General features: G+C 36.4%; 1 protein-coding gene across 30 annotated transcripts in view; it reads right to left on the reverse strand.

Moving 5' to 3' along the window:
* KIAA0586 overlaps positions 1-27,773 on the reverse strand; it is a 137,051-nt gene that overhangs the window by 102,363 nt on the left and 6,915 nt on the right. For 29 of the 30 annotated variants that reach the window (XM_082735041.1, XM_082735037.1, XM_082735040.1 and 26 more), the window contains 10 exons: positions 22,932-23,106; positions 22,014-22,235; positions 18,675-18,828; positions 15,524-15,691; positions 13,820-13,943; positions 9,035-9,167; positions 8,069-8,286; positions 7,340-7,412; positions 5,630-5,857; positions 4,210-4,384 (listed from right to left, as the gene is read on the reverse strand). In XM_082735041.1, coding sequence (XP_082591167.1) covers positions 4,210-4,384; positions 5,630-5,857; positions 7,340-7,412; positions 8,069-8,286; positions 9,035-9,167; positions 13,820-13,943; positions 15,524-15,691; positions 18,675-18,828; positions 22,014-22,235; positions 22,932-23,106 — 1,670 coding nt within the window. Of the gene's footprint in view, positions 1-4,209; positions 4,385-5,629; positions 5,858-7,339; positions 7,413-8,068; positions 8,287-9,034; positions 9,168-13,819; positions 13,944-15,523; positions 15,692-18,674; positions 18,829-22,013; positions 22,236-22,931; positions 23,107-23,837; positions 23,906-27,773 lie in introns of those variants that run through there. The other variant, XM_082735033.1, reaches the window with a different exon arrangement.

The raw sequence follows: 27,773 nt of genomic DNA on the forward strand, positions 1-27,773 counted from the left end.
CACCTTATACCTATTACAATGGCTAAAATAAAAAAACACAAGAAATAAGTGAATGTGGAGAAAAAGGAACCCTCATGCATTATTATTAGGAATGTAAGTTGGGGGGCACCTGGGTGGCTCAGTGGGTTAAGCCTCTGCCTTCGGCTCAGGTCATGATCTCAGGATCCTGGGATCGAGTCCTGCATCAGGCTCCCTGCTCAACGGGGAGCCTGCTTCCCCCTCTCCCTCTGCTGCTCCCCCCACTTGTGCTTTCTCTCCTTCTCTCACTCTCTGTCAAATAAATAAATTCTTTAAAAAAAAAAAAAAGGAATGTAAGTTGGTATAGCTGCTATGGGAAACAGTATAAAGTTTCCTCAAAAAATTAAAAATAGAAATACCATATGATCCAATAATTCCACTATTGGGTATTTACCAAAGAAAATGAGAACACTAGTTCAAAAAAGATATATGGAAAAAAAATAAAAAGATATATGCACCCTTATGTTTACTGCAGCATTATTTGCAATAGCCAAGATATGGAAGCAACTTAAATGTCCATCGATAGACAAATGAAGATGTGGAATATATGTACAGTGGTTTATTACACAGTCATAAGAAAGGAGATTGTGCTATTTGAGAAAACATGGATGGACCTAGAAGGTATTGTTCTATATGAAATAACTCAGACCGAGAAAGACAAATACCATATGATTCCACTTATAAGTGGAATCTAAAAACAAATAAAACTAAAAGCAGAATCAAGTCAGTCAGAGAAAGACAAATAACCTTTGATTTCATTCATATGTGGAAATTAAGAATCAAAACAGATGAACATGGGGGAAGGGAAGGAAAAATAAAATAAGATGAAAACAGGGAGACAAACCATAAGAAACTCTTAACTATAGGAAACAAACTGACGGTTGCTGGAGGGGAGGTGGGTAGGGGGTTGGGGAAACTGGGTGATGGGTGTTAAGGAAGGCACTTGATGTAATGAGCACTGGGTGTTATATAAGACTGATGAATCAATGACCTCTACTTCTGAAACTAATAATACAGTATATGTTAACTAAATTGAATTTTTTAAAAAACAAGTAAACCCAGAAGAAAAGACCAGAAATTTACCAGATTTTGTAGTGAGATTACAGAGAATATAAAACTTATAAAGCCTTTTTCTGTATTTTCTGTACTTTTAAAATTTAAAATAATGAATAAACTATAAATTATTAATCTTCAGTTACATCTATAGCAAGGATAGTTGAGGCCCTATCCCATAGAAAAATGTTTATTTTTGTTTTGATTGCTCAATAAATACAAGTTTTCTTTGTTAAAAACAACAACAAAAAAACCCAATAAACCTAAAAACAGAATCAGACCTATAAACACAGAGAATAAACTGGTAGTTGCCAGAGGGGAGGTAGATGGGGGTTGGACAAAATGGGTGAAGAGGAGAGGGAGATCCAGTCTTCTAGCAGTGGAATGAATAGCTTATGGGAATTAAAGGCAGAGCATAAGGAATACAGTCAATGGTACTATAATAGCAATCTAACAGGGCAGATGGCAGCTACCACAGTTGTGGTAAACAAAGCATAATGTATAACCTTGTCAAATCACTAAGTTATACACTGAAACAAATGTAACATTTGTGTCAACTATACTCAAATTTTAAAAAAGCATTAAAAAATAAAAATTAAAAATCATATATATAGGGATGCCTGGGTGGCTCAGTGGGTTAAGCCTCTGCCATTGGCTCAGGTCATGATCTCAGGGTCCTGGCATCGAGCCCTGCATTGGGCTCTCTGCTCAGCGGGGAGCCTGCTTCCTCCTCTCTCTCTGCTTGCCTCTCTGTCAAATAAATAAATAAATATATAAATAAATCTCTCTGTCAAATAAATAAATAAATAAAAATCTTTAAAAAAAATTTTTTTAAATCATATATATAACATCAGGTTGTGAAAAGTGCTATGAAGATCAATAAGGCAGGGCAAAAGGATAAGAAAAGTGTAGGAGGTGGGGCACCTGGGTGGCTCAGTGGGTTAAGCCTCTGCCTTCGGCTCAGGTCATGATCTCAGGGTCCTGGGATCGAGCCCCGCATAGGGCTCTCTGCTCAGCGGGGAGCCTGTTTCCTCCTCTCTCTCTGCCTGCCACTCTGCCTACTTGTGATCTCTCTCTCTCTGTCCAATAAACAACTAAAATATTTTAAAAAAAGAGAGAGAGAGAAAGAAAAGTGTTGGAGGTAATGTTTTGGATAGCATGGTCAGGGTAGACCTCTCTGAGGAGCGAACAGCTAAGAGCAGCAATCCAAAGAGCTGAGAGAGTAAGCCATGCAAATATCTGAGGGAAAAGCTCTCTGGGAAGAGAAAACGACAGGCACTAAGGCCCAAGAATAAGCGTGTTTCCACAGTTTCTTAGTTACATCCATCATACTTAAGGGACGCCTGGGTGGCTCAGTTGGTTGGACGACTGCCTTCGGCCCAGGTTATGGTTCCAGAGTTGTGGGATCGAGTCCCACATCGGGGTCCCAGCTCCATGGGGAGTCTGCTTCTCCCTCTGACCTTCTCCTTGCTCATGCTCTCTCTCACTGTCTCTCTCTCAAATAAATAAAAATCTTTTTTAAAAAAAGTGTTACTTAAAATTATTTTTGGATTTTTAAGTATTTTAAGACCTCAAGTTATTTTTTGCATCGGCTGTCAAAAGCCCAAATATAATAGCAAAGTGCCAATAAACAAGCAGAAACAAGTATCATCCATAAGCTTTATACTTACTAATACCAGTAGGATTTCTAGATAAACTGACACCCGATATGATCACCTAGCTTTTAAAAATGAAAGGAATGAGAAGCGAGTTGGGGAAAATTGGAAGGGGAGACAAACCATGAGAGACTGTGGACACTGAGAAACAAACTGAGGGTTTGGGAGGGGAGGGGGGTGGGGGGTTGGGTAAGCCTGGTGGTGGGTATTATGGAGAGTATGTATTGCATTGAGCCCTGGGTGTGGTGCATAAACAATGAATTCTGGAACAATGAAAAGAAATAAAATAGAATGAAAAAAAAAATGAAAGGAATGGAAAACTAAAGCAATGCGACAGCTCCAACTTCCAGAAAGGATAAGAAACAAAAATGAGTTGGTACCCCCTAGTTATCACATACTGCAGAAGCTTACTGGCTGCCAGAGTACAAGCTGAGAAATTTCAAAATGTAACCACAGTCAACAGACTCCCTATTTAATTAAGACTATGGACACTGAAAAACAATCTGAGGGGTTTGAAGCGGCGGGGGGTGGGGGTGGGAGGTTGGGGGAACCAGGTGGTGGGTATTAGAGAGGGCACGGATTGCATGGAGCACTGGGTGTGGTACAAAAACAATGAATACTGTTCTGCTGAAAATAAATTTTAAGAAATTAATTATTATAAAAAATATATATAGGACCCTCCATAATGAGTAAATAAATGCCCTTTTTCACAAAAAAAAAAAAAAAAGAGTTACATTTAAATATTACTAGAGAGGAGTGCCTGGATGGCTCAGTTCGTTAAGTGTCCAACCCTGATTCAGCTCAGATCATGATCTCTGGACATGGGATCAAGTCCTGCAGGGGGCTCCACACTCAGTGGGTAATCTGCTTGAGGATTCTCTCTCTCCCTCTCCCTCTGCCCCTCCCCCCACTCATGCATGTACATGCACGTGTGCTCTCTCTATCTAGAATAAATAAAACTTTAATAAGTATATTAGACTAGTGAAATAGTAGATATGAGTCAAAACACACAGTAAAAATGAAGTTATTTTAGTGGTGTACAAAAAGTACCAAAAAATTTTTTTCACCTTTACTATATAAATCCTTTTATGATCATTTATAGCATTCTTTCATAAAGAACATGATAGAGCAATATCACAGGGAAATGTCCACTTCCCCTGGATTATAATTTAAATTATTCAAGATACCGCCTCATAAATGCAAACTTTATCATGCTTTATATGAAGATACCACCTAATCCTATCTTATCCCACTTATTCCTATCTTGTGCCTTGGTCTATATTTTTTCCCTACTTATTCCCATTTTATGCCTTGAAGTAGTCTATTTCTTCCTACTCTTAGAAGAATTGTTTTCCATGCCTAAGCATTATATAATTTGAACTGCATTTATAAGTCATAAAAAATAAAAGAAAAAATTAAACATTATATATTAAACTGACAGCATAAAAAATAAGGTCTACCACAGAAAAATGAGGTTCCTTACCTTTAACTCGTTCTATGACTTTTGGTCTCTGTGGTTTGGACTTAGGAGATGGAGAATTAAATCGGAGATATGGTCCTTTTTTAAGAGTGCTGCGATGGCCCTGATAAATCGGTTTTCCATAAATTTGCAACATATAATCTTCATCTTGTACCACTGTGGTTGCTTTCAAAAATCCCTAAGCACACAAAGTTATTCAACTCACCATAAAAATAGTCACCAAACAGATCTCAATTTTCTAAAGCTTTCTTATGCCAGCTTAAGTACGATAATAAGAATTATCAGGTCAGGAAAGTCCTCTATTTTAAATGGCTCTTAAATTCTAGATACAATTTTCAAACTATAGTTTTAATGTTTTATGGTTTTCATAAACATGAAAGGTAAATATAAAAGCCATCCACTCAAGAAACATAAAGGTTCTTATACTACTAAGTATATTTTTAGCCCCACAAAGTAAGGTTTAAACACATTTTATAAAATTATATTCAATCACAATAATATAACATAAATCAAGTCTTTAAAATGATTTTTTATATTCTTAATTCCACCTTTAATCTTTTAGCATTTTTTTTAAGGATTTTATTTATTTATTCAACAAAGAGAGATCACAAGTAGGCAGAGAGGCAGGCAGAGAGAGAGAGAGGAGGAAGCAGGCTCCCTGCTGAGCACAGAGCCCGATGCGGGACTCAATCCCAGGACCCTGAGATCATGACCTGAGCTGAAGGCAGCGGCTTAACCCACTGAGCCACCCAGGCACCCCTCTTTTAGCATTTATTGAGTGCTTTATTTATTTAGCATTTATCTACTGCTACTATTTAGCATTTACCTAGTAGATAAATTTATTTATTTATTGAGTGCTAATTTCTTTAGCATTTATTTAGCATTTATCTACTAAGTGCTCAGTACTAAATTAGACGCTTTATTGATGTGTCCAGCAATCCATGTTTGGTATTAAGAAAGTTACAGCCTAATGAGAGCAGCCAAAACATACCCTCCAGAGCATCTAGTACCAAATCTCACAATCACTAGGCACTAGACATATTCGCTAAACTGGAAAATAAACCCAAAAAAAGGTATATTCACACATATACATGCAAAGACAAAATACAATTTTGAGTAGCACAAATAAGAGAATCTAATTTTTAGACTAGATGACCTCTAGATATACCTGTTATAACTAAAATATGATGATTCTAAGTTTGAGATCTCAGAAGGAAGAAATTATGTATTTTGTGCACTGCTTTCCACATTATGAATTCCCAAAACCCTCAATATCAATAGCTTAAAGATAGTTTATTTTTATATAGTCCTTCACATTTTTAAAAAACATTCTCATATTCAGTTCATTATTTATAGCTTAAAGGAAATGAAATAATTAATTATAATGCAACCTTCACATCACAAAACCAGAGTAGGATCTTACTTCTTTTCTCTCTTTCTGTAGGGTTGAAGCAGGCATGCTCTTCAAGAGTGGATTTCTAAAATGCTCCTCTTTTTGCTTTTGAGAATGTTTTCTATGAAGTACAGAATTGTTTACTGTTTTGTCTTGCATGTTAATTTTAATATCTTTACTCATATTCTGAGCTTTCTTGGTCCTTTGAGTCTTCTGATCAAATCTCTTTTGTTCATAATCTTTTCTTGCCAGTTCATCCTTAACAAAAGCAAAATTTAAATTACTTAAAACATATCCAAGTAGTGCTTTCACAGCTAAAGTATCAGAATTTATTTTCCACTATTATAGAAATATACTTTGCAGTTTCAAATACTTTGTAAATAAATTACATTGGTTTACATATGAATAAAAACTCTCTAGAAGAATAAAGAAAAACTAAAAAAAATCAGTGCCTTATGGAGCAGGGGGAATGAGAAATAATATTTGAGGTACAAGAGTAGGAGGGCAAGTTTTCATTATAAACCTCATAGTTTTTGATGTTCGAACCATAGTACTGGAGTAAATGTTGAAAAAGTTAAATTAAAAAAAATTTTTCAAAAAGTAAACAGCTTTGTAATAAAACTCTGTAATAAATATTTATAAATTAAAATAGCTCTAAGAATTAAACAAACATACTTTGTAATGAATTCATAGTAACAGAGTGACATATATTGCCAATTGTCTACAAAGCCAAAACTAATCTCCAAATCTTCTATTTAATTTTTTTTTTTTGGTGCATCACATATTTCTTCATAACATTAGAGATATAGATTCTTAAACAACAAAGTTTAAAAATACATTTTGGCATTTATTGCTGTGGCAACTGAACTAACACATCGTCTTGCTATGATTGTGAGGAAGCATATACACACATCTTACAGCCAGAAAAAAACACTTTGCACCCAAAGATGAAAATAAGTGTTGCTTTGTCTAGTTCTGTTCCCTCAAATGTATATACATTTTAAGAATTTCTTTTAAACTACTGACCCTCTAATTAAAACTCTCCTAGATTTTTGCAATGCTAATCTCTGAAGATCCACCCTGAGCTTTGGGATGTGATAAAGTAGTACCTGTTTCATCCAGAACTGACTTGTGTAAACTTAGTAACCTTAGAAATCATGTGGGGTATTTTCCTTTACATAATATTGTTGTTTTCACTTTGGCAAGCCAGTGCTTCTAAATCTGCAGTCTTGAAATGTTTTTTAAATATACTTTTTTCTTCTTTAAATACTTTTGCTAAATTTTCTTTCAAATTACTCATATTTTAGTTATTGTCCAACAATTTGCCACATAAGAGCCCTAAATTATGAGAAGAAGCACTTGCTAAATAAAATGAAACTCATTACTAAGAGTAAAAGTACTAAGTAAAGAGTAAAGAATGAAATGAAAAATTATAAGTAGACTTATACATAAGGAATGTTTTGAGAGTAAGTATGATTCTTAGAAATTATCTCTTCAGGGGTGCCTGGGTGGCTCAGTGGGTTAAGGCCTCTGCCTTCGGCTCGGGTCGTGATCCCAGGGTCCTGGGATCGAGCCCCGCTTTGGGCTCTCTGCCCGGTGGGGAGCTGGCTTCCCTCTCTCTCTGCCTGCCTCTCTGCCTACCTGTGATCGTTGTCTGTCAGATAAATAAATTAAATTAAAAAAAAAAAAGAAAAGAAATTATCTCTTGAGAATTCCCTTAATTGTTTTTCCAATATCTACCTGAATTTCTGCAGAAATAGTTTTAATCCACTCATCCACTGTCTTTCTGATCCGAATCTTCTCTGACATCTCTCTACAAAAGGAAAAAAAAGAATTGTCTTAAATTAGCATTTAATGTTCTGAGAATAGGACCTAGATCAGGACTCTTATCTAGTTTTAAATCTACTATGTAGCCCAATAGCCTTCATCTGAAAAGGAAAAACCAACGTTAATAGTTTTCATCAAATGTTTGAAGGATGTTTGAACAGATCCCAGAAGATACATATCATAGAGAGAAAAAAAGATTTAAAGGAAAATTTTACATCTGTAAAAAGTAACAGCCACATGTATATAATATCTAATTATAGTGAGTCTACATTGTCAAAGGAAATAAAGAACCTTTTCAAAACACCAAAACACATTAAGCAAAATGAAGCATATAAAAAAACAATTACGAAAGCTTATGCAGGGGCACCTGGGTGGCTCAGTCATTAAGCGTCTGCCTTCAGTTTAGGTTATGATCCCAGAGTCCTGGGATAAGCCGTAATTGGGCTCCCTGCTCAACAGAAAGCCTGCTTCTCCCTTTCCTGCTCCCCCTGCTTGTGTTCCCTCTCTCGCTGTCAAATAAATATATAAAATCTTTTTTAAAAAAAAAGAAGAAAGAAAGAAAGAAAGCCAGCCAGCCAGCCAGCCAGCCTATGGGGCTGGCAGTTTCATAAATAACCTGGGGATGCCAACATCCTATCTTACCTGTTAGTAGACAGAGCATTAATAAATGAATACATGGCAGCTCCATCTTTGGCACGAATAATAGCTTCCAGGTTTTCTTCAAGGACTTTTTTATTGTTTTGTACTCCCCTCAAAATCTTCTCAGCATCTTTCAAGATGGATCTTTTATTGGTTGTTTGAAGCTTAATGGAATTCTGTGGAAGATCAGCAAGCCTTGACATAATCAGAGATTCTTTTGGCTTAAAAGAAAAAAAAAGCAAAAATGTTACCATATAAAGTTCATATTCATTATTTTAATGCAAATGAGAGCTATTACTATAGTTGGGGCCAGATACTATACCAAAATATTCCAAGGACTCAATTTGTCCAATTAAAGAGCTATAAAAGAGTCCTTGCCTGATGGTAACTACACTTATTATGGTTAGCCTTTCATAATGTATGTTTGTCGAACCTCTATGTTGTACTCCTGAAACTAATATTGTATGTCAACTATACTTCAATCAGAAATAAAAAACTAAAAAATAAAATTGGCAATTAAGGTTTCTTTCCATTTAGAAGTACTAATGTGAACGTTACATGAAATAGGGCTGGAAGTCCACGGAAGTACTGGGCAGTCCAGTGGCCAACCAAAGTTATTATCTGGGAAAGAAAGCTAAAACAATATAAGAGCAAGCTGGCTCAGGTAGGCGTGGCAGACACTTTGGACTGGATAATCGGGGTCATTCACAGGTCTCTCTCCCCTTTTTCTCCTCTCTAATAGAAGCTGGAAAGCTAGCAGTGGCCAAGGAGTCATGAGTAGAGAAAAGAAGAAGAAAAAAAGGTCTTCTGGAAAAGTTTTGTAAAAGAGAACAGACTGGATTAACATGTCTTTTTGAGTACTGTCTCTTCATCTTTCTGCTTGCTTTCTGTCGTGATAACTGTTATCTTTCCTCATAATTTTTACCTTTACTAATCGTCATCAATTTTAATATCCTGTTTCCACTTTACCTGGAGTATACCATTTGTTTCTTTCCTTTTTTGGCCAGGATCATGAGGAAAATCATCAGACCTCTGTACAGTCAATTTAGCTGCTCTTAGTTCTTCAGAGGAAGTAAATCTTGGAGAGGATAAAGTGTCACTGCTATGAAAGATTTAAAAACAAAGTTTCATAAAATAAAAAAAAGTATCATAAATTCAGTAAACATTTGAATACATAAATCTGAGATATCTTTAGTTACATATTACTAAATGGTATATTATTAAACTGTATAATGAAATTAATCGGTTAAGTGATTAAACATATCAAAAACAGAAAACACAAGATACAAAATTACTCTGACCAGACTAGGTTAGGCATAGTAGGAAAAGAGAAGAAAAAGGTTTTGCTTTGAAGAAAAGAACGTCCAGAAGCTCTTCTAGAAGGATGGAGTGGGCGCCTGGGTGCCTCAGTGGGTTAACGCCTCTGCCATTGGCTGAGGTCATGATCCCAGGGTCCTAGGATCGAGCCCCATATTAGACTCTCTGCTCAGCAGGAAGCCTGCTTCCCCCACTCTCTCTCTGCCTGCTTCTCTGCCTACTTGTCATCTATGTCTGTCAAATAAATAAAATAAAATCTTAAAAAAAAAAAAAACGGGTGGAATAAGATCTCTAAAAATCTACTCCTCCGTAAGAGCAAAGAGAACACTAGCAAAAATGGTCAAAATCAGCTTTTTCAAAACTCCGGAAATGAAAGGACAACAACTAAACGATAATTTAATCAAAAAAATGACTGACTTTCAGAGTGCCTGGGTGGCTCAGTAGGTTACGCATCTGCCTTAAACTGGGGTCACAATCCCAGGCTTGTGGGATCTAGTTCCACATTGGGCTTCCTGCTCAGTGGGGAGCGTGCTTCTCCCTCTCCCCCTGCCCTTCCTTCTGCTCATTCTCTCTCTCTCTCCCTGAAATAAATAAAATTTAAAAAAGAAAAAAGAAAATGACTCTCAGTAAGAACAGCAAGCTTTATGGCATTTTTAATTTGTCTCAATCCAAGAACCTTTTCCCCAATTCTCTGGCAGCTTTGAAAATTAACAGCTTCACAACCCTTATAGCTATGAAAACCAACAGCCAGCAACAACTCGAAAGAGCAGAACAGGTTTGGAGCTCCTTAGAAAGTCCCACTCGTAGGATTTCTCTTTATTTGACCTGACTCAGAGTTAGCTCAGTGAGAAATCTTAACCACAGGTCAATTTTTGAAAACAGCAGCAAGTATTTAACATCTCAGCTGCCTGAGGTGGCTATAGCAGTTGAGGCAACAAGAGGGATGCCGATAAACTAAAACTCAGGGGAATGAGATGTCCACAGTGGAGCCTAACACGTTACCAGGGATCTAGAATGCCATGTGCATGTATAGGGCTCTGTGAATGTCCAAGTAAAATCTGAGAAAAGCCTAATCTCTCACATCTGGCTGATACTGAGGCTTTGTGCAAGTTGCAAGTTAAGGTTAAGACAGACTTATAGGGGCACCTGGGTGTTAAGCCTATGACAGACATAAGTGGGTTAAGCCTCTGCCTTCAGCTCAGGTCATGATCCCAGAGTCCTGGGATTGAGCCCCACATCAGGTCATGATCCCAGAGTCCTGGGATCGAGCCCTGCTTCTCCCTCTCTCCCTCTGCCTGCCTCTTGCCTACTTGTGATTTCTGTCTGTTAAATAACTAAACAAAATCTTAAAAAAAAAAAAAAAAAAAAAAAGACTTATAAAGTGCCAGAACGCTGAAGGTATGCTCCAACACGATATACATGCATATGTGCGCACACACACACACACACAGAGCCCCTTGACACTCAGAGAGAGACTTACAGGTTCAAGATAGTTAAGGAAGTCTCTTTCTCATTAGCAGACTTAACTCACCAAATAGAGACCTACCATACATGACAAAGAACACACACTTTACAGAACTCACCCAGGAAAGTCACTAAACAAACAGCAACAACACACCCTAGGGGATGGAAGAATCTGATTTTCAGAGTTGCCACACTATATTATTTGAAATAGTCCAATTTTCAACAAAAAGTTTTGAGACACACAAAGAAACAAGAAAGTGTAGCTAGGGGCGCCTGGGTAGCACAGTGGGTTAAAGCCTCTGCCTTCGGCTCAGGTCATGATCCCGGGGTTCTGGGATCAAGCCCTGCATTGGGCTCTTTACTCAGTGGGGAGACTGCTTCCTCCTCTCTCTCTGCCTGCCTCTCTGCCTACTTATCATCTCTGTCTGTCAAATAAATAAATAAAATTAAAAAAAAAAAAAAGTATAGCTAAACAGGAAAAAGCATAGTCAACAGACACACACTGTGCTAGAGGAATTCCAAATATTGGATTTATTAGGCAAGAACTATAAATTAGTTATTATTAAAGGAAACTATGTTCAAAGAATTAAAAGAAAACATAAGAATGAGGTCTCACCAAGTAAAGAATATCAATAAAGAGACAGAAACTATTTAAAACAAAGACATATAAAGAGGATTTCTGGAATTGAAAAATATAATTGAAATATAAACTTCAGGGGCGCCTGGGTGGCTCAGTGGGTTAAGCCACTGCCTTCAGCTCAGGTCATGATCTCAGGGTCCTGGGATCGAGTCCCGTATCGGGCTCTCTCTCTCAGCAGAGAGCCTGCTTCCTCCTCTCTCTCTCTCTGCCTGCCTCTCTGCCTACTTGTGATCTCTCTCTGTCAAATAAATAAATACAATCTTTAAAAAAAAAAAAGAAAAAGAAAAAGAAATATAAACTTCAATAGAGGGCCTAAACAGCATATTTGAGTTGGCAGAAAAAAGAATTCAACAGCTTAAAGATAAGTTATTGAGATTGTCCCATCTGAGAAACAGAGGAAAAAAAACAATGAAGAAAATTTAAGAGGGAGGCCTGTGTGGCTCAGTTGGTTAAGTATCTGCCTTTGGCTCAGGTCATGATCTCAGGGACCTGGGATCAAGCCTAGCATCATGCTCCCTGCTCAGTGGGAATATGCTTCTCCCTCTTCTTCTGCCCCCTTTCCTGCTGTACACACTTTCTCTCTCTCAAATCAATAAATAAAATATTAAAAAAAAAAAAGAAAATTTAAGAGCCTCACAGATCTGTGAGATACCATTAAGAGTACCAATAAACAACATAGTCCTAGAAGAAGAGAAAGGTTATGTGTACTGTTTAACTATAAATAGTGGCCCAAAAAGCTCAGAAAACAACTCAGAAAGTATAGTATAAGAAACAAGAAGATTAATGTTTAGATAATATAAAAGAAGAGCATATGGAGAAATACTGGAATAGAAAAATACAGAAGACAATAGAAAACACATAGCAATAAGACAGACATAACTCTTTTATTAGTAATTACATTAAAAGCAAATGGCCTAAGACTGTATTCTTCACATAAAACCACTAAAACTGTGGCTTACTTTTAATTTTTATTACCACAATTTATATGACATTCAAGATAAATAAAAATTTATAGACTAAATAAAATAATATATAATAAATATAAATAATAAAAAAAATTTATTCATAAATAAAATTTATTTTATTTATAATTATATATTGTATAGTATATAATAATAAATAATGGATAGTGAATAAATATAAATAAATATAAACATTTATTTATAAATAAAATTATTTTATTCATAAATAAATGTTTATATTTATTTATTTTATTTGTTATATTATTGATATTTATTAATATTTATAAATAGAATATTTATTTATTTATAAGATAAATAAAATTTATTTTATGTATCTAGGTCATGACCTAGATGTACTTAATTTTTTAAAAACTATGAATGTAAAATTTCAGGCATACACAAAAGTAGCAAGAATAGTGCAATGACTTCCATACACCCTTCTTTATATTAATCAGTAACTCATGGCTATCCTCATTTCATCCATATTCTCAACCTGGTTTACCCTATCCTGCATTGGATTATTTTTGAAGCAAATCTCAAATATCATTTCATCAGAAATAAATAATCTGGGGGCACCTGGGTGGCTCAGTCAGTTAAGCGTTCAACTCTTAATTTTGGCTCAGGTCATGAGATGAAGCCCCTCTGGAGGACCCACGCTAGGGGTGGAGCCTGATTAAAATTCTCTCTTTCCTTCTGCCCATCCCCTCCCCCTCCTCATGCTCACCTTCCCTCTCTCAAAAAATAAGTAGAAATAGAAATAAATAATTGCATTCATTAGAATTAAATCTGCATCTTGAGAAATTAAGATAAATTCAGTTTATAACTATAGTAAAGGGGTAGATACATTAACAGCAGAAAATAGTAAATCTAGGATAACTTTTTTTTTGAAGATTTTATTTATTTATCTATTTGTTTATTTCAGAGAGAGAGAAAGAGAGAGAGGACATGAGTGGTGGTGAGGGGCAGAGGGAGAGAGAGGAGTGGACTCCCTCTGAGCAGGGAGCCGGATGCTTGATTCCAGGACTCCGAGATCATGACATGAGCTGAAGACGCTTAACCAACTAAGCTACCTAGGTGCCCTCTAAGGTAACTTTTTAAAAGCAATGTTATACATTTATCAAAATTCCTAAAGAAATTTTCGAAATATAAACAAAGTTCTTAAAAAAAAAAAAGATTTATCTGAGAGACAGCGAAAGAGAGCACGAGTGGGTGGAGGGGTGGGTTGTGGGAGAAAAAGGTAAGGTAGCTGGACACAGCTCCATCCCAGGACCCTGGGATCATGAGCTGTGCCAAAGCAGACACTTAAGTAACAGAGCCACTACATAAAGCTCTTTTCAATATAGCTTTTATTCCAATGTCTTGTTTTTTTACCTGTCATTCTTCTCAACATTCCATCCTATTTTTGACCTAGTTAGTAAGGTTTTATCTGAAGATTCACTTTTTCTTGTTGAAGAATCATGGTTATTCAAAATCTGTTCCAATAGTCTTACATTTCCTGAAATAAAATAAATACAGTATCATTTTTCAAGTACTAAGTCATTTCCTTTTTATACAATAGCTCACATATATTTGTACTGTTATCTTCTTTGGATGATTATCTATCTACTCAATTCACGTTAAAATGTCAATTTTAAATACACTCACCCAATAAAACTAAATATTTATAACTCATGTAAGCTACATTAGTAAAATTTTAGGTCTGAATTTATTTCCATCACATAAAAAAGGAATTTGATGAGCCACAACATCATCAAAAACCCAGTAAACTGCATGATTTTTATCAATAGTTAAAGGGAGATTTGACTGTTTCTTTATAGCAACTGTTAGTCAAATCTTCCCTTTAATAAAGTTACATAGTAACTTTTATCTCTAGGTGAGGTTGGTTTATTAAAGATTTTAGTATCCTTAAAACTCTTTAAATGCATCCAAGACAAGACTCAAATTCATTTAAGTGATTCTAAGAATAAAAGCTTATATTTAACACTTTAACTTCTTTTACTAGAAGGGCTTTAAGGGTCTTTAACAAATTATTTCTTCAGGTCACTTATAAAAGTTCTTGTTTCCTATTAAATTGTTAATACTGTAACACTTTTTCCAACTGAACACAGTAACAAATGTTAAATTTCTCTGAGTTCCACTATTGAAATTCACACCTAAAAACAAAATAAGGAAACATGCTCTAAAATGATCGGCTTTTACCCTATGACCCTGTAATTGCACTACTGGGTATTTACCCCAAAGATACATTTACCCCAATGTTCATAGCAGCAATGGCCATAGTTGCCAAACTGTGGAAAGAACCAAGATGCCCTTCAACAGACGAATGGATAAAGAAGATATGGCCCATATATACAATGAGTATTATGCCTCCATCAGAAAGGATGAATACCCAACTTTTTTATCAACATGGAGAGGACTGGAAGAGATTATACTGAGTGAAATAAGTCAAGCAGAGAGAGTCAATTATCATATGGTTTCACTTACTTGTGGAGCATAAGGAATAACATGGAAGACATTGGGAGATGGAGAGGAGAAGTGAGTTGGGGGAAATCGGAGGGGGAGATAAAGCATGAGAGACTGTGTACTCTGAGAAACAAACTGAGGGTTTTGGAGGGGAAGGGGGGTGGGAGGTTGGGTATTAAGCCTGGTGGTGGGTATTAAGGAGGGCATGTATTGCACAGAGCACTGGGTGTGGTGCATAAACAATGAATTATGGATCACTGAAAAAAAAATAAAATTTAATTTCATTTTAAAAAGTTAATTCACCATAAAAATGATCAGCTTTACCTTTAGTAAAGCATTATTTTTTTATTAATAACAAAACTTGTTCATTATAGGTTCAAGTAATAATCTATAGAAAATAATCAGAATTATAACTGTATACCTCTACCTCCTACAAAGAATGTAAAGAAGATTGATTTGCCTACTAAGTATCATTTAAAGAAAAATACTAAAAAAAGATTTACTTACTATTAGGCACATAAGAAAATAATAAATCAGGAGTATGGAAATCTGTTCCTAATTTGACGTAGGTCTAATAAAAGTAGTAGATGCTAGTTATGATTGCTTCATTACCTCTATGACCTGACATCTCCATATTTTCTTTCTCTTCTTTAGGATTTTCCCTCTTTGATATTTTATCATCCTTTGAAACAGGTATAGGAGCAAACCTGCGAGGTGCTGGTGTCTCCAAAGGAGATTTCTGTTTATCAAAACCCATATCTTCAACCTCTCTAAAAGGTGCTTCAATAGAAAATAAAGAAAATAAATTCAACTTATTTTTTTAGAAAACATTAATATATAGAATATTACTCTTCCCCATATTTTAAAAATAAAACTAAAATTATGTAGGATACACAAATTAACAAGTACATAGAAACAGCTCTCAACAAGTGCATGGGTTCAAAATATAACCCATAAAAATTTTACACTTACAGCTAACAAATAAGAAAAAAATCAATATGACAATATTCTGTGCTATTTAAGCTATGGTGAAAATGGCATAGCCAGACACTACTCATGGCAATGAAAACTAATAAAACCATCTGGCACTAAGTATAGGAAGTCTTAAAATGTTTATATATTTTAACCTAGTAACCTTACTCTTGGGAATTTATCCTAAGAAAATAACCTAGAAGAAAGAAAACATTAAATACATGACGATTTATGGGGCACCTGGGTGGCTCAGTGGGTTAAAGCCTCTGCCTTCAGCTCAGGTCATGATCCCAGGGTCCTGGGATCGAGGCCTGCATCGGGCTCTCTGCTCGGCAAGGAGCCTGCTTCCACCTCTCTCTCTATCTCTGCCTGCCTCTCTGCCTATTTGTGATCTCTGCCTGTCAAATAAATAAATAAAATCTTCAAATAAATAAATAAATAAATAAGTGCATGATGATTTTATCACAGTATGTTTATAAGTAAAAAAAAAAAAAAACCTAAAATCTGCCTAAATGCCCAAGAACAGGATAAATGCCCAACAAGTAAACTGTGACTATTCTTTTATCATTAAAAATTAATATTATGGAGGCTTACTTGGTTAAGCAACTGCCTTTGGCTCAGGTCATGATCCCAGGGACCTGAGATCAAGCCCCACATCTGCTCAGCAGAGTGTCTGCTTCTCCCTCTGCCTCTCCCCACTGTCTCTTGTGCTTTCTCACTCACTCTCTCTCTTTCAAATAAACTCTCTTAAACCTACACTGGTGGGAATGCAGCCACTCTGGAAAACAGTATGTAGTTTCCTCAAAAAGTCGAAAATAGAGCTACCTTACAATCCAGAAATCTCACTACTGGGTATTTACCCTAAAGATACAAATGTAGTAATCCGAAGGGGCACATGCACCCAAATGTTTATAGCTGCAATGTCCACAATCGCCAAACTATGGAAAGAACCTAGATGTCCATCAACAGATCAATGGATAAAAAAGATGTGGTATATATATATATACAATGGAATACTATGCAGCCATCAAAAGAAACGGAATCTTGCCATTTGCAATTACATGGATGGAACTAGAGGGTATTATGCTGAGCAAAACAGGTAAATGAGAGAAAGACAATTATATGATCTCCCTGATATGAGGAATTTGAGAGCCAGGGCAGGACATTGTGGGGGCTAGGGAGGGAAAAAATGAAACAAGATGGGATGAGGAGGGAGAAAAACCATAAGAGACTTTAAATCTCAAAAAACAAACTGGGGTTGCTGGAGGGTTGGAGGGAGGGATAGGGTGGCTGGGTTATGGACATTGGGGAAGGTATGTGTTATGGTGAGTTATGTGAAATGTGTAAGCCTGATGATTCACAGACCTGTACCTCTGTGGAAAATAATGCATTATATGTTAATAAAAGCAAATTTTAAAAAACCAATATTATGAAGATAATTACATAAAACATGAGAAATACTTCTGATATGCTAGTAAAAAAGCAGTACAAAATCATATTTATGCTAAATTGCAGTACATAAAAATAATGTATGCCCAAGAAAAAGTATTGAAAAATAAAAAGTTTAACTTGTTGAAGTTTAAATTTACTCATTTTTTTCCTTATATTTCTTTTACTGTCACTAAGACATACAAAGAAAGCAAATCAGTACACAACCAATAAAACATACACTTTTCCCCTTAAAATTCAAGTCTAAAAAAACAAAATTTTGAGCAATTAAGTCTTCAGAACTGAGAATGAAGTTAAGTGTCCATGTCTATGGCTGGAGCATACTGAACCCTGAGTTGTGGCTGTAGCTCTGAACAACCCACTCTCAAGTCCAGTGACCTGGAGCAGGCAAGTCACAACCTCCCTGTGCTTCATCTTCTTTGCTTTCGACTTAAAAATTGACTCATGCCACTTTCACAGCAGTTTTGTAAGGACCACTCCTTTGTGGAAAAACATAAAGCAACTTACAAGTATAAAGAATCTTCAGTACGTCTATAGAACAACAATGGTCTAACAAATCAAATGTTGGGGATATTGTACTACATGGATCTGGATATCATTAAAGGGATAGCCCTTGATTTTCAACCAATTCATTCAATAATTTAGAAACACATTTGTTTATTTGATTTCTTTTTTTGCTTTTTTTTTTGCTTTTGGGGTTTTTTTTTTACTTTTTATTTTCTAAGTAGGTGCCACACACAGCATGGACCCCAGTGTGGGGCTTGAACTCACAATGCTGAGATCAAGACCTGAGCTAAGATCAAGAATCAGACGCTCAACTGCCTGAGTCGCCAGGGACCCCATTTATTCATTTATTTTAAATTCCAGAGGTTTAATACAAATACACTATGCACTTCCTTTGTTACTATAAACAACGATTTTTAAGATTCTATGAAAATAAGCAAACATATTACTAACTAAAAATAATGTGAAATAGTTTATTACTGTACTCAGGTCATTTCTCTCCTCACAGAATCAAGAAAAATGGAAAATACACAGTTTGTCAGAGAATTGGAAAACTGATTACAAACACTGATATGAGATGTGTAAAATTTTTCTAAACTTATATGTGCTTTTGACAATTTGTGAAGGTTATTTATTAAAATCAGTAAGTAGGAAATGATCCCTAACTAGACACAACGAATTTTGAAATGACCTAAAAATTACCTAACCTAAAAGAAAACTAATTTTGTAAAACAAAGACTTAGTCTTCTACTGCCTATTAAACAAGTTTTGGGCTGACATATTATAAAGAACATTCGTAGGTAACATTTTTCATTTACAGAGAACTAGACATTTTTACCTTGTTTGGAAGCAAATGTGTTCTGTGAAGATAGATCACTGCCACCATGATTAGAAAAGTCTGGTTTTCCAGAATACTTTTCCATTGCTCTAGAAGGGGGCATAGCAACAGGCTGAAAACTACTGGTCTTGAGCGCAGCACTAATGAAATGAGTCTGGAAAATATACAATTATTTTATCAACTTCAAATACCATTTGAAAGAGTTAGATGACAAACTACACTGAAATTTATTAGAGGACCTGAAAACAATATGTTAGATTTAATAAACGATAAGAATACATACATTACATGTAACTATCCACTGTAGCAATGATGTCACTGGGTTAAGCCTGGCTCTGTAATGTGACCTTGATCATTTGAGTTAGCTATTCTAAACCTCAGTTTCTTCCTTTCTACTTCAGAGATGGCTTGAAGACCAATGAGGCATGCTAGGAAATGACCAAAAGGAAGGGGCTCTAGTCCAAGACATCTACTTCAACCAAAGAATTTCAAACCAAAATCTCTCCTCTTCTCTTTTATATCCTGGATGATTTCATTTGAAGGGTTAAAATTCTTGCTAAGAAGCACCCAAATTTGTAGTATTAATAATATATATGCATTTAAATACAAATGAGAGCTAAAATGACAATTTTCAGCATTATTTATTAAAACATCCGGAAATTATATGTATCTAATAAAACTAATTTCAAAAGTCTTATGAGGTAAAGGAAAATCTAAAAATATTTACAGTTTAACAGCTTTTTTCTCTCTACACATATCTTAAAAATGTGTAGAGAGAAAAAAAAAATACGTAGAGATCTGGGGTGCCTGGGTGCATCAGGGGGTTAAAGCCTCTGCCTTCGGCTCAGGTCCTGATCCCAGGGTCCTGGGATCGAGCCCCGCATCAGGCTCTCTGCTCAGCAGAGAGAAGGGAGACTGCTTCTCTTCTTCTCTCTCTGCCTGCTCTCTGCTACTTGTGATCTCTGTCAAATAAATAAATAAATAAATAAATCTTTTAAAAAAATGTGTAGAGATCTCTCTACATAAAACAAATGGGAGAGACTCAATAAATTTCACTTCATTAAGCATTTATTGAACTACTAATATACCTAATATGTCACTAAAGCTTCAACTTTCCCTGTGATTATGAGCTTTATAAATACGATGTCTACATTAGGAAAGATCCCATTCTTACAAACTAAGAAACTCAATGAATTAAAAAAAAAAGTCAATGAATAATGGACTTATAAAAAATGGATAAATAGCAGGCAGGCATATAATACAAGTAGGACCCTCTCTTCAAATCAATGTACTTTTCAAATGTATCATCTTTTACCTGAAGAAAAAAATAAAATGTTTTATAGGTAAAGAAATCAAGGCTCAGAAAAGGGCAGTTATTTGTAGGCTGGGGACCAGCACTCTGCCAGACCCAATCCTAGCTTCTCACCATATTGCACACTCAATTTCAGTTGTCCATGGACTGCTTACTAAAACCTTACTTTGGGGCGCCTGAGTGGCTCAGTGGGTTAAGCCGCTGCCTTCGGCTCAGGTCATGATCTCAGGGTCCTGGGATCGAGTCCCGCATCAGGTTCTCTGCTCCGCGAGGAGCCTGCTTCCTCCTCTCTCTCTCTCTGCCTGCCTCTCTGCCTACTTGTGATCTCTTTGTGTCAAATGAATAAATAAAATCTTTAAAATAATAATAATGGGCGCCTGGGTGGCTCAGTGGGTTAAGCCGCTGCCTTCGGCTCAGGTCATGATCTCAGGGTCCTGGGATCGAGTCCCGCATCGGGCTCTCTGCTCAGCGGGGAGCCTGCTTCCTTCTCTCTCTCTCTCTGCCTGCCTCTCGGTGTACTTGTAATTTCTCTCTGTCAAATAAATAAATAAAATCTTTAAAAAAATAAAATAAAATAAAATAAAATAAAAAAATAAAATAAAATAATAATAATAATTAAAAAAATAAAATAAAAAAATGCTATCTTATAAAAAAAATAAAAATAAAACCTTACTTTGTATGGCCATAATTATTCCAATAAAAATACTATATTCAAACACATGGAAAGCTCAAGCCAAGCTCTAATAAGAAGTTTGTGGGTTTTTTTTTTTTTAAGATTTTATTTATTCATTTGACAGAGATCACAAGTAGGCAGAGAGAGAGAAAGGGAAGCAGGCTCCCTGCTGAGCAGAGAGCCCAATGCAGGGCTTGATCCCAGTACCCTGGAATCACGACCTGAGCTGGGGCTCGATCCCAGCACCCTGGGATCATGACCTAAGCTGAAGGCAGAGACTTTAACCCACTGAGCCACCCAGGCGCCCCTCTAATAATAAGTTTTGAGAATTGCAGTATATTAGTGTCTGTTCTGTGATAACATACTGAGCTATAATAAACTTACTTTTGTATATTCTTCTGAACATGATATTTTAATTTTTTACAGTTTTTAAGTTGCACATTAATTAGGAAAAAATAAAAACCAATGCATTTATAAAGCTGGTCACTCACTCAAAAAAAAAAAAAAAAAAAGTATACTGAGTACCTAAGTACTGGCTACTGTTCCAGGACTTGGAAATTCCAAAATAAATAAGAAACTATACTACCAGTTCCTTCTGAAGATAACTCTTCTTTTTATAACAACCCACAGCTTATATTCAAAAGGCAATTAAAAATGTTTATGCTTTTGATGAATTAAATGCAGAAGCACTATATATACCAAATGGTTCTCATCTCATTAGAATCATTAGAGCTTTCTATTCCCAGGCCCCCATCTCAGACCTGCTGTCTGAATCTCTGAGAGGTACAAGCACATGTATTTTCATAAGGCTCTTCATGTGATTGTGATGCATATTCTCAGCCTAACAAGCACTGATATAACAAGTCACTGCAATGCAATATGAGCCCTTTCAAAAGGGTATGAAGAGAGGTACCTGGGTGGCTCAGTGGGTTAAGCCTCTGCTTTCAGCTCAGGTCATGGTCCCAGGGTCCTGGGATCAAGCCCTGCATTGGGGGTCTCTGCTCAACAGGGAGCCTGCTTCCCTCCCCCCCACCCTGTCCTCTGCCTGCCTCTCTACCTACTTGTGATCTCTGTCAAATAAATAAAATCTTTTTTAAAAATGGTATGAACAGAAATACCACAAAAAAAGGAAAAGCTAACTCCATGGAAATGTCTTATAGAACTAGTGATATCTGAACTAGAACGTGCAGAGAGAGGTCTTCACTTGCACAGGAAGAATAATGAACTCAAAAATCACTACTTAAGAATGAAAACTGTTACAATGTAATGAGCTATTGCAATTATCAGTGAATATTAGCTCAGGGATCCAAGTGATAAAAGACCATGGGATGTGTGCTAGTTTTATTATAGATACCTGAATATCTATTTGCTGCTGTTGTAATTTTTCAAGATGCCTAATGTGCTGCTCCATAAACACATTCATTTGCTTTTCATGATCATGACAATGTAATTTCTCATGTTTATTCTGAATGCTTGTTTGCTGCTCTGTAACACGTTGTAACTGTTTATCAGCCTCCTGTAACTTATTCAGTAATTCTGTAACAGAATTGACTTTTGCTTCCAAATCACTCTGCACCTAAAACAATAAAATCCCAAAAGACATCAAAAATACACTCAGTTACTACAAAGGCTGTTTAAAGTGACTGATAATAAAAATCACAGAAATAAAAAGCAGAAGATAGTTAGCCTTAAGTAGATTTTTTTCTCTCATTAATAACACATTTGCAACAAAGAACTGTTATGCTGCCAAAAATAAAACATTTAATGGTAATTAAAAAGAAGCAAATAACAAAACAAATTAGCTTTTGATACCCCCCTAATCTCAGGCTGAATTAAGTCAGCAGCCTGGAGTCCCAGACTTAGCTTGGCCACCTATTAGCTCTGGGACCTGTGCCTATTCTAACAGTGCTTTTCAGTTTTCCATTTGCAAACTGAGGGGGTTTGCCACAGACAATCTCTGAGTTCCTTTCTAGTTCTGAAATAAAGATGACCTGTTGTCCCAGGTTGCCCAGGACTCAGGGTTCCCTGGATGTGATATTTTCAGGCTGAAACCAGGCAGTCCTAGGTTCTCTGGTATTTTCACAGCAAGGCCGGGGTATGTCTCAACTCTTCAGAGATAATATACAAGCACAAACAGGAAAACTCTTTCAAACTGAGACCAACCAGAATGACACTGGTCTACAGTAGGATACGACCATTTATAGACTCAATTCCTCATAAGTATTTTTATATTTGACAAAGAAGCCGCAAAAATCTGGGGAGAAAATTATACTTTGATCAGCGGGGCTGCCGTAGCGATGGCAGCTGCAGTCGCTGCGGCCACAGTTGTAGCTGAATCAATTCCACTGGGTGAAATTCTTGTCTCCTGAGTAGCAGCGTCCTTTTCTGGACCAGCATCTTCTAAAAGCTGTACCTTTACTTCCTTAAACACAGGCATGTTTTGAGCTCTGTAAATGAAAAAGGAATAGAAATATATTCAGTAAGCCACACTGAGACATTTCAAGAAGGATTCACAATGATAAATTGCTGAAGGTGGGTTTGCTTGATTTTTTTCAAAAATTGAATCACTTGGTTTCCATATCGGGATCTAATCAGTCACTTGGTGAATGAAATCTATGAAAGGTCGCTATAGACTAAAGATACAAGAAGACAATTCCTGGAAGGCTGTGATATTTCAGAAAATAAGGCTTGCACATATGAAAAAGATGTGGGCACAATTACAAAGATATATAATCACAAAGGACAAAAACATGCAGAAAAGGTTCTAAGAATGCAAGTACCAAGTTTTACTTCCAAAGGAAGACAACCCAAGAGAAATTGTTCAAACTGCTAAAAAAAAAAAGTTCTTTTTAAAATTCTAGCTCATTTTGATTTAATAAATGTCACAGAGTTTGTTAAAACAGGTTGAAGCAGTCTGGATTAAAAATGAGAAAAATACATACATATTTACAATGAAAGATTTAACTAAGTAAATACTAAGAAAAAAGGGGGAAAAGACTCAATTTTGTTATATATTTGCCCTGAACAACAACAACAACAACAAAAACAATGAAAAGAATTAGAAAAAACTGCAGAGTCCCTAGGCAAGTCTAAGTAAGATCAGAAGGAATGTCCTCCATCTCTAACTGCTGGATTTCTCTTGGTTTCTAAAAAGACCCAGAGCAGCTCTTAAGCTTACTCCTTTTTGATATTTCCTCATTTCTACTAGGAGCATCATTTTTCTCTGTCTCAAAATTTTGAAGTTTTTTTGACTTTTCCATTCTCCACTTACCTTCTCACATCTAAATGAGTCACCAAGTTTTGTCAATTATTTCATCACAATTGCAGGAATGGTGTCACAGAACTACGGAGTAAGGGGAACCCAATAGGCCACATATCCTAACATCCTAATGCGACAGATGAAGAAACTGAGGTCCACAGAGGTAATAGGATTTACTTGACCAAAGTCACAGACCCAGTAAAGCACAGTTGGCTTATGATTCCTAGAGAAGGTCCCATAACATCTAAATCTCTCAGAATAATACTTCTCCATTCATGCTTCTGCCTCTGGTTTAAAAAAAAAAAAAAAAAAAGCCTCACCATCTTTTACCAACTGTTTCATTCTTGCAGATCTTACTCCTTCAGAAACTTCCCAAACATATCTCTCCACCATTCAAAAATCTAAAATTGTTCCTTAGAGACAAATGACTAGGCTAATTGCTTGTTTGACTGTCCACACACACCATCCCCAATCCCTGTCTCCCTAGCTTTCTATATACACCTGTTAGTTCACACACAACCTTTCAGGAGTCGCATTGCTCCTCACTGGCTACAACACACCCTTCCCACATTTGACTCCAGACTTTTTAATCACTGTTCTCTCAACCTTCCTCCACTCAACTTACTTTATATCCTCCTCTGTCTTTAAGATCCAACACAAGCCTTAACCTTCTTCAAAAAACCTATCCTTAAACACTTTCAATTGATCTCTCCCTTTAATAATTCCTTTTGCTTTTACTGCCTATAGTACACAACTGAGGCTTGATAAGCGGCCACCCCCTGGTTTAAATCATTGTGCAGAACAGTTTCATAATACATTAAATGCAATGATGCTTCCTATCACAGTTCTAATCACTCATTCCTCCGTGTATGTCCACATTCTCTCCCCAACTAAGCTCTAAGCAACCTGGGGTGTGGGGTAAGGGGCAGGGAAGGGGGATTTCTTTTAGGCCAAACAACAACTAAGAAAGAACTAAGCACAGTAGGCACTCATTATGTATCTAACTGATTAAGTGGTGTATTAAGAAAATATAATTTAGATATTTCTATCCTTTAGTATTCCTATCTGAAGTCTGAATGTGAGTTACCCTTTAAGATCGATCATTCTACATGAATACATTAAGTTGACCAACAAGAGAAATAACATTGTAAGATTAGACATCAGCTTCTTAATAGGCTTTTAAATTTTATTTTTTTCTATTAATCAAATTAAATGTTCAATGTAACAAATATAAATAGCTTCCAAGTGTAAAAAACAGGGAAAATATACAACTCTCTCATTCAGAAAAATTATTTCTTCTTCTTCTTCTTTTTTTTTATTTTTAGAATTATTTCTTATTCCTAAATCCTCTGAACCTGGCATTTAGACCAATACCATGAAGAAACTGCCCTCATGAAGGCCAGTAATAATTTTTGCTTAATTCAATGGACACTCTTCAGTCCTTACCTTTCTCTACCTCTGAGAAGCCTATCAAACTTAGAACTTCATTCTCATTGGCTTTATTAACACCATACATTCCTAAAACTCTGGATAAACTGAGTAGCATTTAGAAGTTCACTTGCTTTTTTGCACAGCTCTTACAGGTTTGGTTTTCTTAGAGTCCTACTCTATGCCATCTTTCTTTTCACTCTCCCTGAGTCACTTCAACTGTTCCCAGAGCTCAGATCACCATTTATATACTACTTCTACACTATATACTATATAAGAATATGTGGCATATTCTATACACTTTGTGAATTTGAACTTCATATAGAATTTCCTACTGAACATTTTTTTAAAGATTTTTATTTAGTTATTTGACAGAGATCACAAGTAGGCAGAGAGGCAGGCAGAGAGAGAGGGGGAAGCAGGCTCCCCGATGCGCAAAGAGCCCCATGTGGGGCTCGATCCCAGCACCCCGACCATGACCTGAGCCAAAGACAGAGGCTTCAACGTACTGAGCCACCCAGGCGCCCCCTACTGGACATTTTTAACCTGGATATCTCACAGATCTCTCAAACCCCTGCATATGTCCAAAATGAAATTTATTCCCCCAAGAATTCTTTCCCAAGGATTTCCTTTCTCAGTGAATACTACGAGTGACCATGCATTTATACAAGACAAAAATCTGGGATTCATCCTTAGATCCTTCTTCACTCTCAGATCAAATCATCAATTCCTGTCAATTCTATCTCTATCCTCCAAACCTGTCTACTCCTCTCCAAACCAGCATGATTCCCACCCTCATTCCACCACCCTCCAATGTACTAAGGACCAACTAAATCCATCTCAAAGAGATCACCTCCAAATTTGTAGCCAGTTGGTTTCCTGGACTGCAGTCCGGTCCTCTTCCAATTCATCTTTTGATATTGCTATCTAAGTGAGCCTTTTAAGAAATATATATCATACCTTAACATTTTAAGATGATTTGCCCTTTCTCTCCTTTAAAGAAATATAACTTAGGGGTGCCTGGGTGGCTCAGTGGGTTGGGCCTCTGCCTTCAGCTTGGGTCATGATTTCAGGGACCTGGGATCGAGCCCCATATCGGGCTCTCTGCTCAGCAGGGAGCCTGCTTCCTCCACTCTCTCTGTCTGCCTACTTGTGATCTCTGTCTAATGAATGGATAGAATATTAAAAAAAAAAAAAAAAGAAGTATAACTTAGCCCCTTGTATCCTCTCCATCCATATGTAAGGACATTCTACCCTGTTTTAGAAACTCTGGCCAGAATCTTTACTCAGTCTCTGGTCTATACTTTTTATTAGTATAGATTTAGAGCAATTATATCAAATAGGACAAATTCTCCATCATTCCAGTTTTCCCCCCCAAATTAGCTGTTCTCAAGTATGTGTATTCTATATGTCTGTATTCTTTTTTTTTTTTTTTTAGGATTTTATTTATCTATTTGACAGACAGAGATCACAAGTAGGCAGAGAGGCAGGCAGAGAGAGGAGGAAGCAGGCTCCCTGCTGAGCAGAAAGCCTAATTCGGGGCTCAATCCCAGGACTCTGGGATCATGAGGCTTTAACCCACTGAGCCACCCAGGCACCCCTCTATATGTCTGTATTCTTAATATTATATATATTTATTCTCAACTGTATGTCCTTCCAAGTAAATTTTAGAATCACTTTGCCAAATTCCATCTACCATTCTCTAAAACTAATAAGTAAGTCAAACAGAGAAAATCAATTATCATATGGTTTCACTTACTTGTGGAACATAAGGAATAACATGGAGGACATTAGGAGAAGGAAAGAAAAAGGGAAGGGGGGGAAATCGGAGGGGGAGATGAACCATGAGAGACTGTGGACTCTGAGAAACAAACTAAGACTTATAGAGGGGAGAAGGGATGGGGCGATGGAGGAGCCTGGTGGTGGGTATTGAGGAGGGCACATATTGCATGGAGCACTGGGTGTTATATATAAACAATGAATCTTGGAACACTACATCAAAAACTAATGATGTATTATTGTATGGTGACTAACATAACACAATAAAAAAATTAAAAATAATAAAAAATTAAAAATTAAAAAATAAAACCAATAAATTTGAGTGACATCGACTACAGCAAAATCTATCTCTTGAGACACAGATTGTCTTTTAACCAAACATGAGAGTCATTTTTATGTTTCTGATTCAATTATTCTCTACATTGCAACCGCCTTCTCAAGACCCTTCCTACTCTGTTTTGAATTCTGTTCTTTCATCCTGAAATGGGGAGAGATCTACTGTCTAAGAGGGATTAGTGTTCACTGTTACCTCTCACCATCCATTTGTTACCTCTCACCATCCATTTCATAAACAACTTCTCCTTCCCTGATCTGAGAGTTCTGAGAGGTCTCAGAGATTTCCATTAGGAGAGTTCTGACTTGAAGGCA

This window comes from Mustela nivalis (assembly GCF_964662115.1).
Source record: "Mustela nivalis genome assembly, chromosome: 6".
NCBI classification, from domain to species: domain Eukaryota; kingdom Metazoa; phylum Chordata; class Mammalia; order Carnivora; family Mustelidae; genus Mustela; species Mustela nivalis.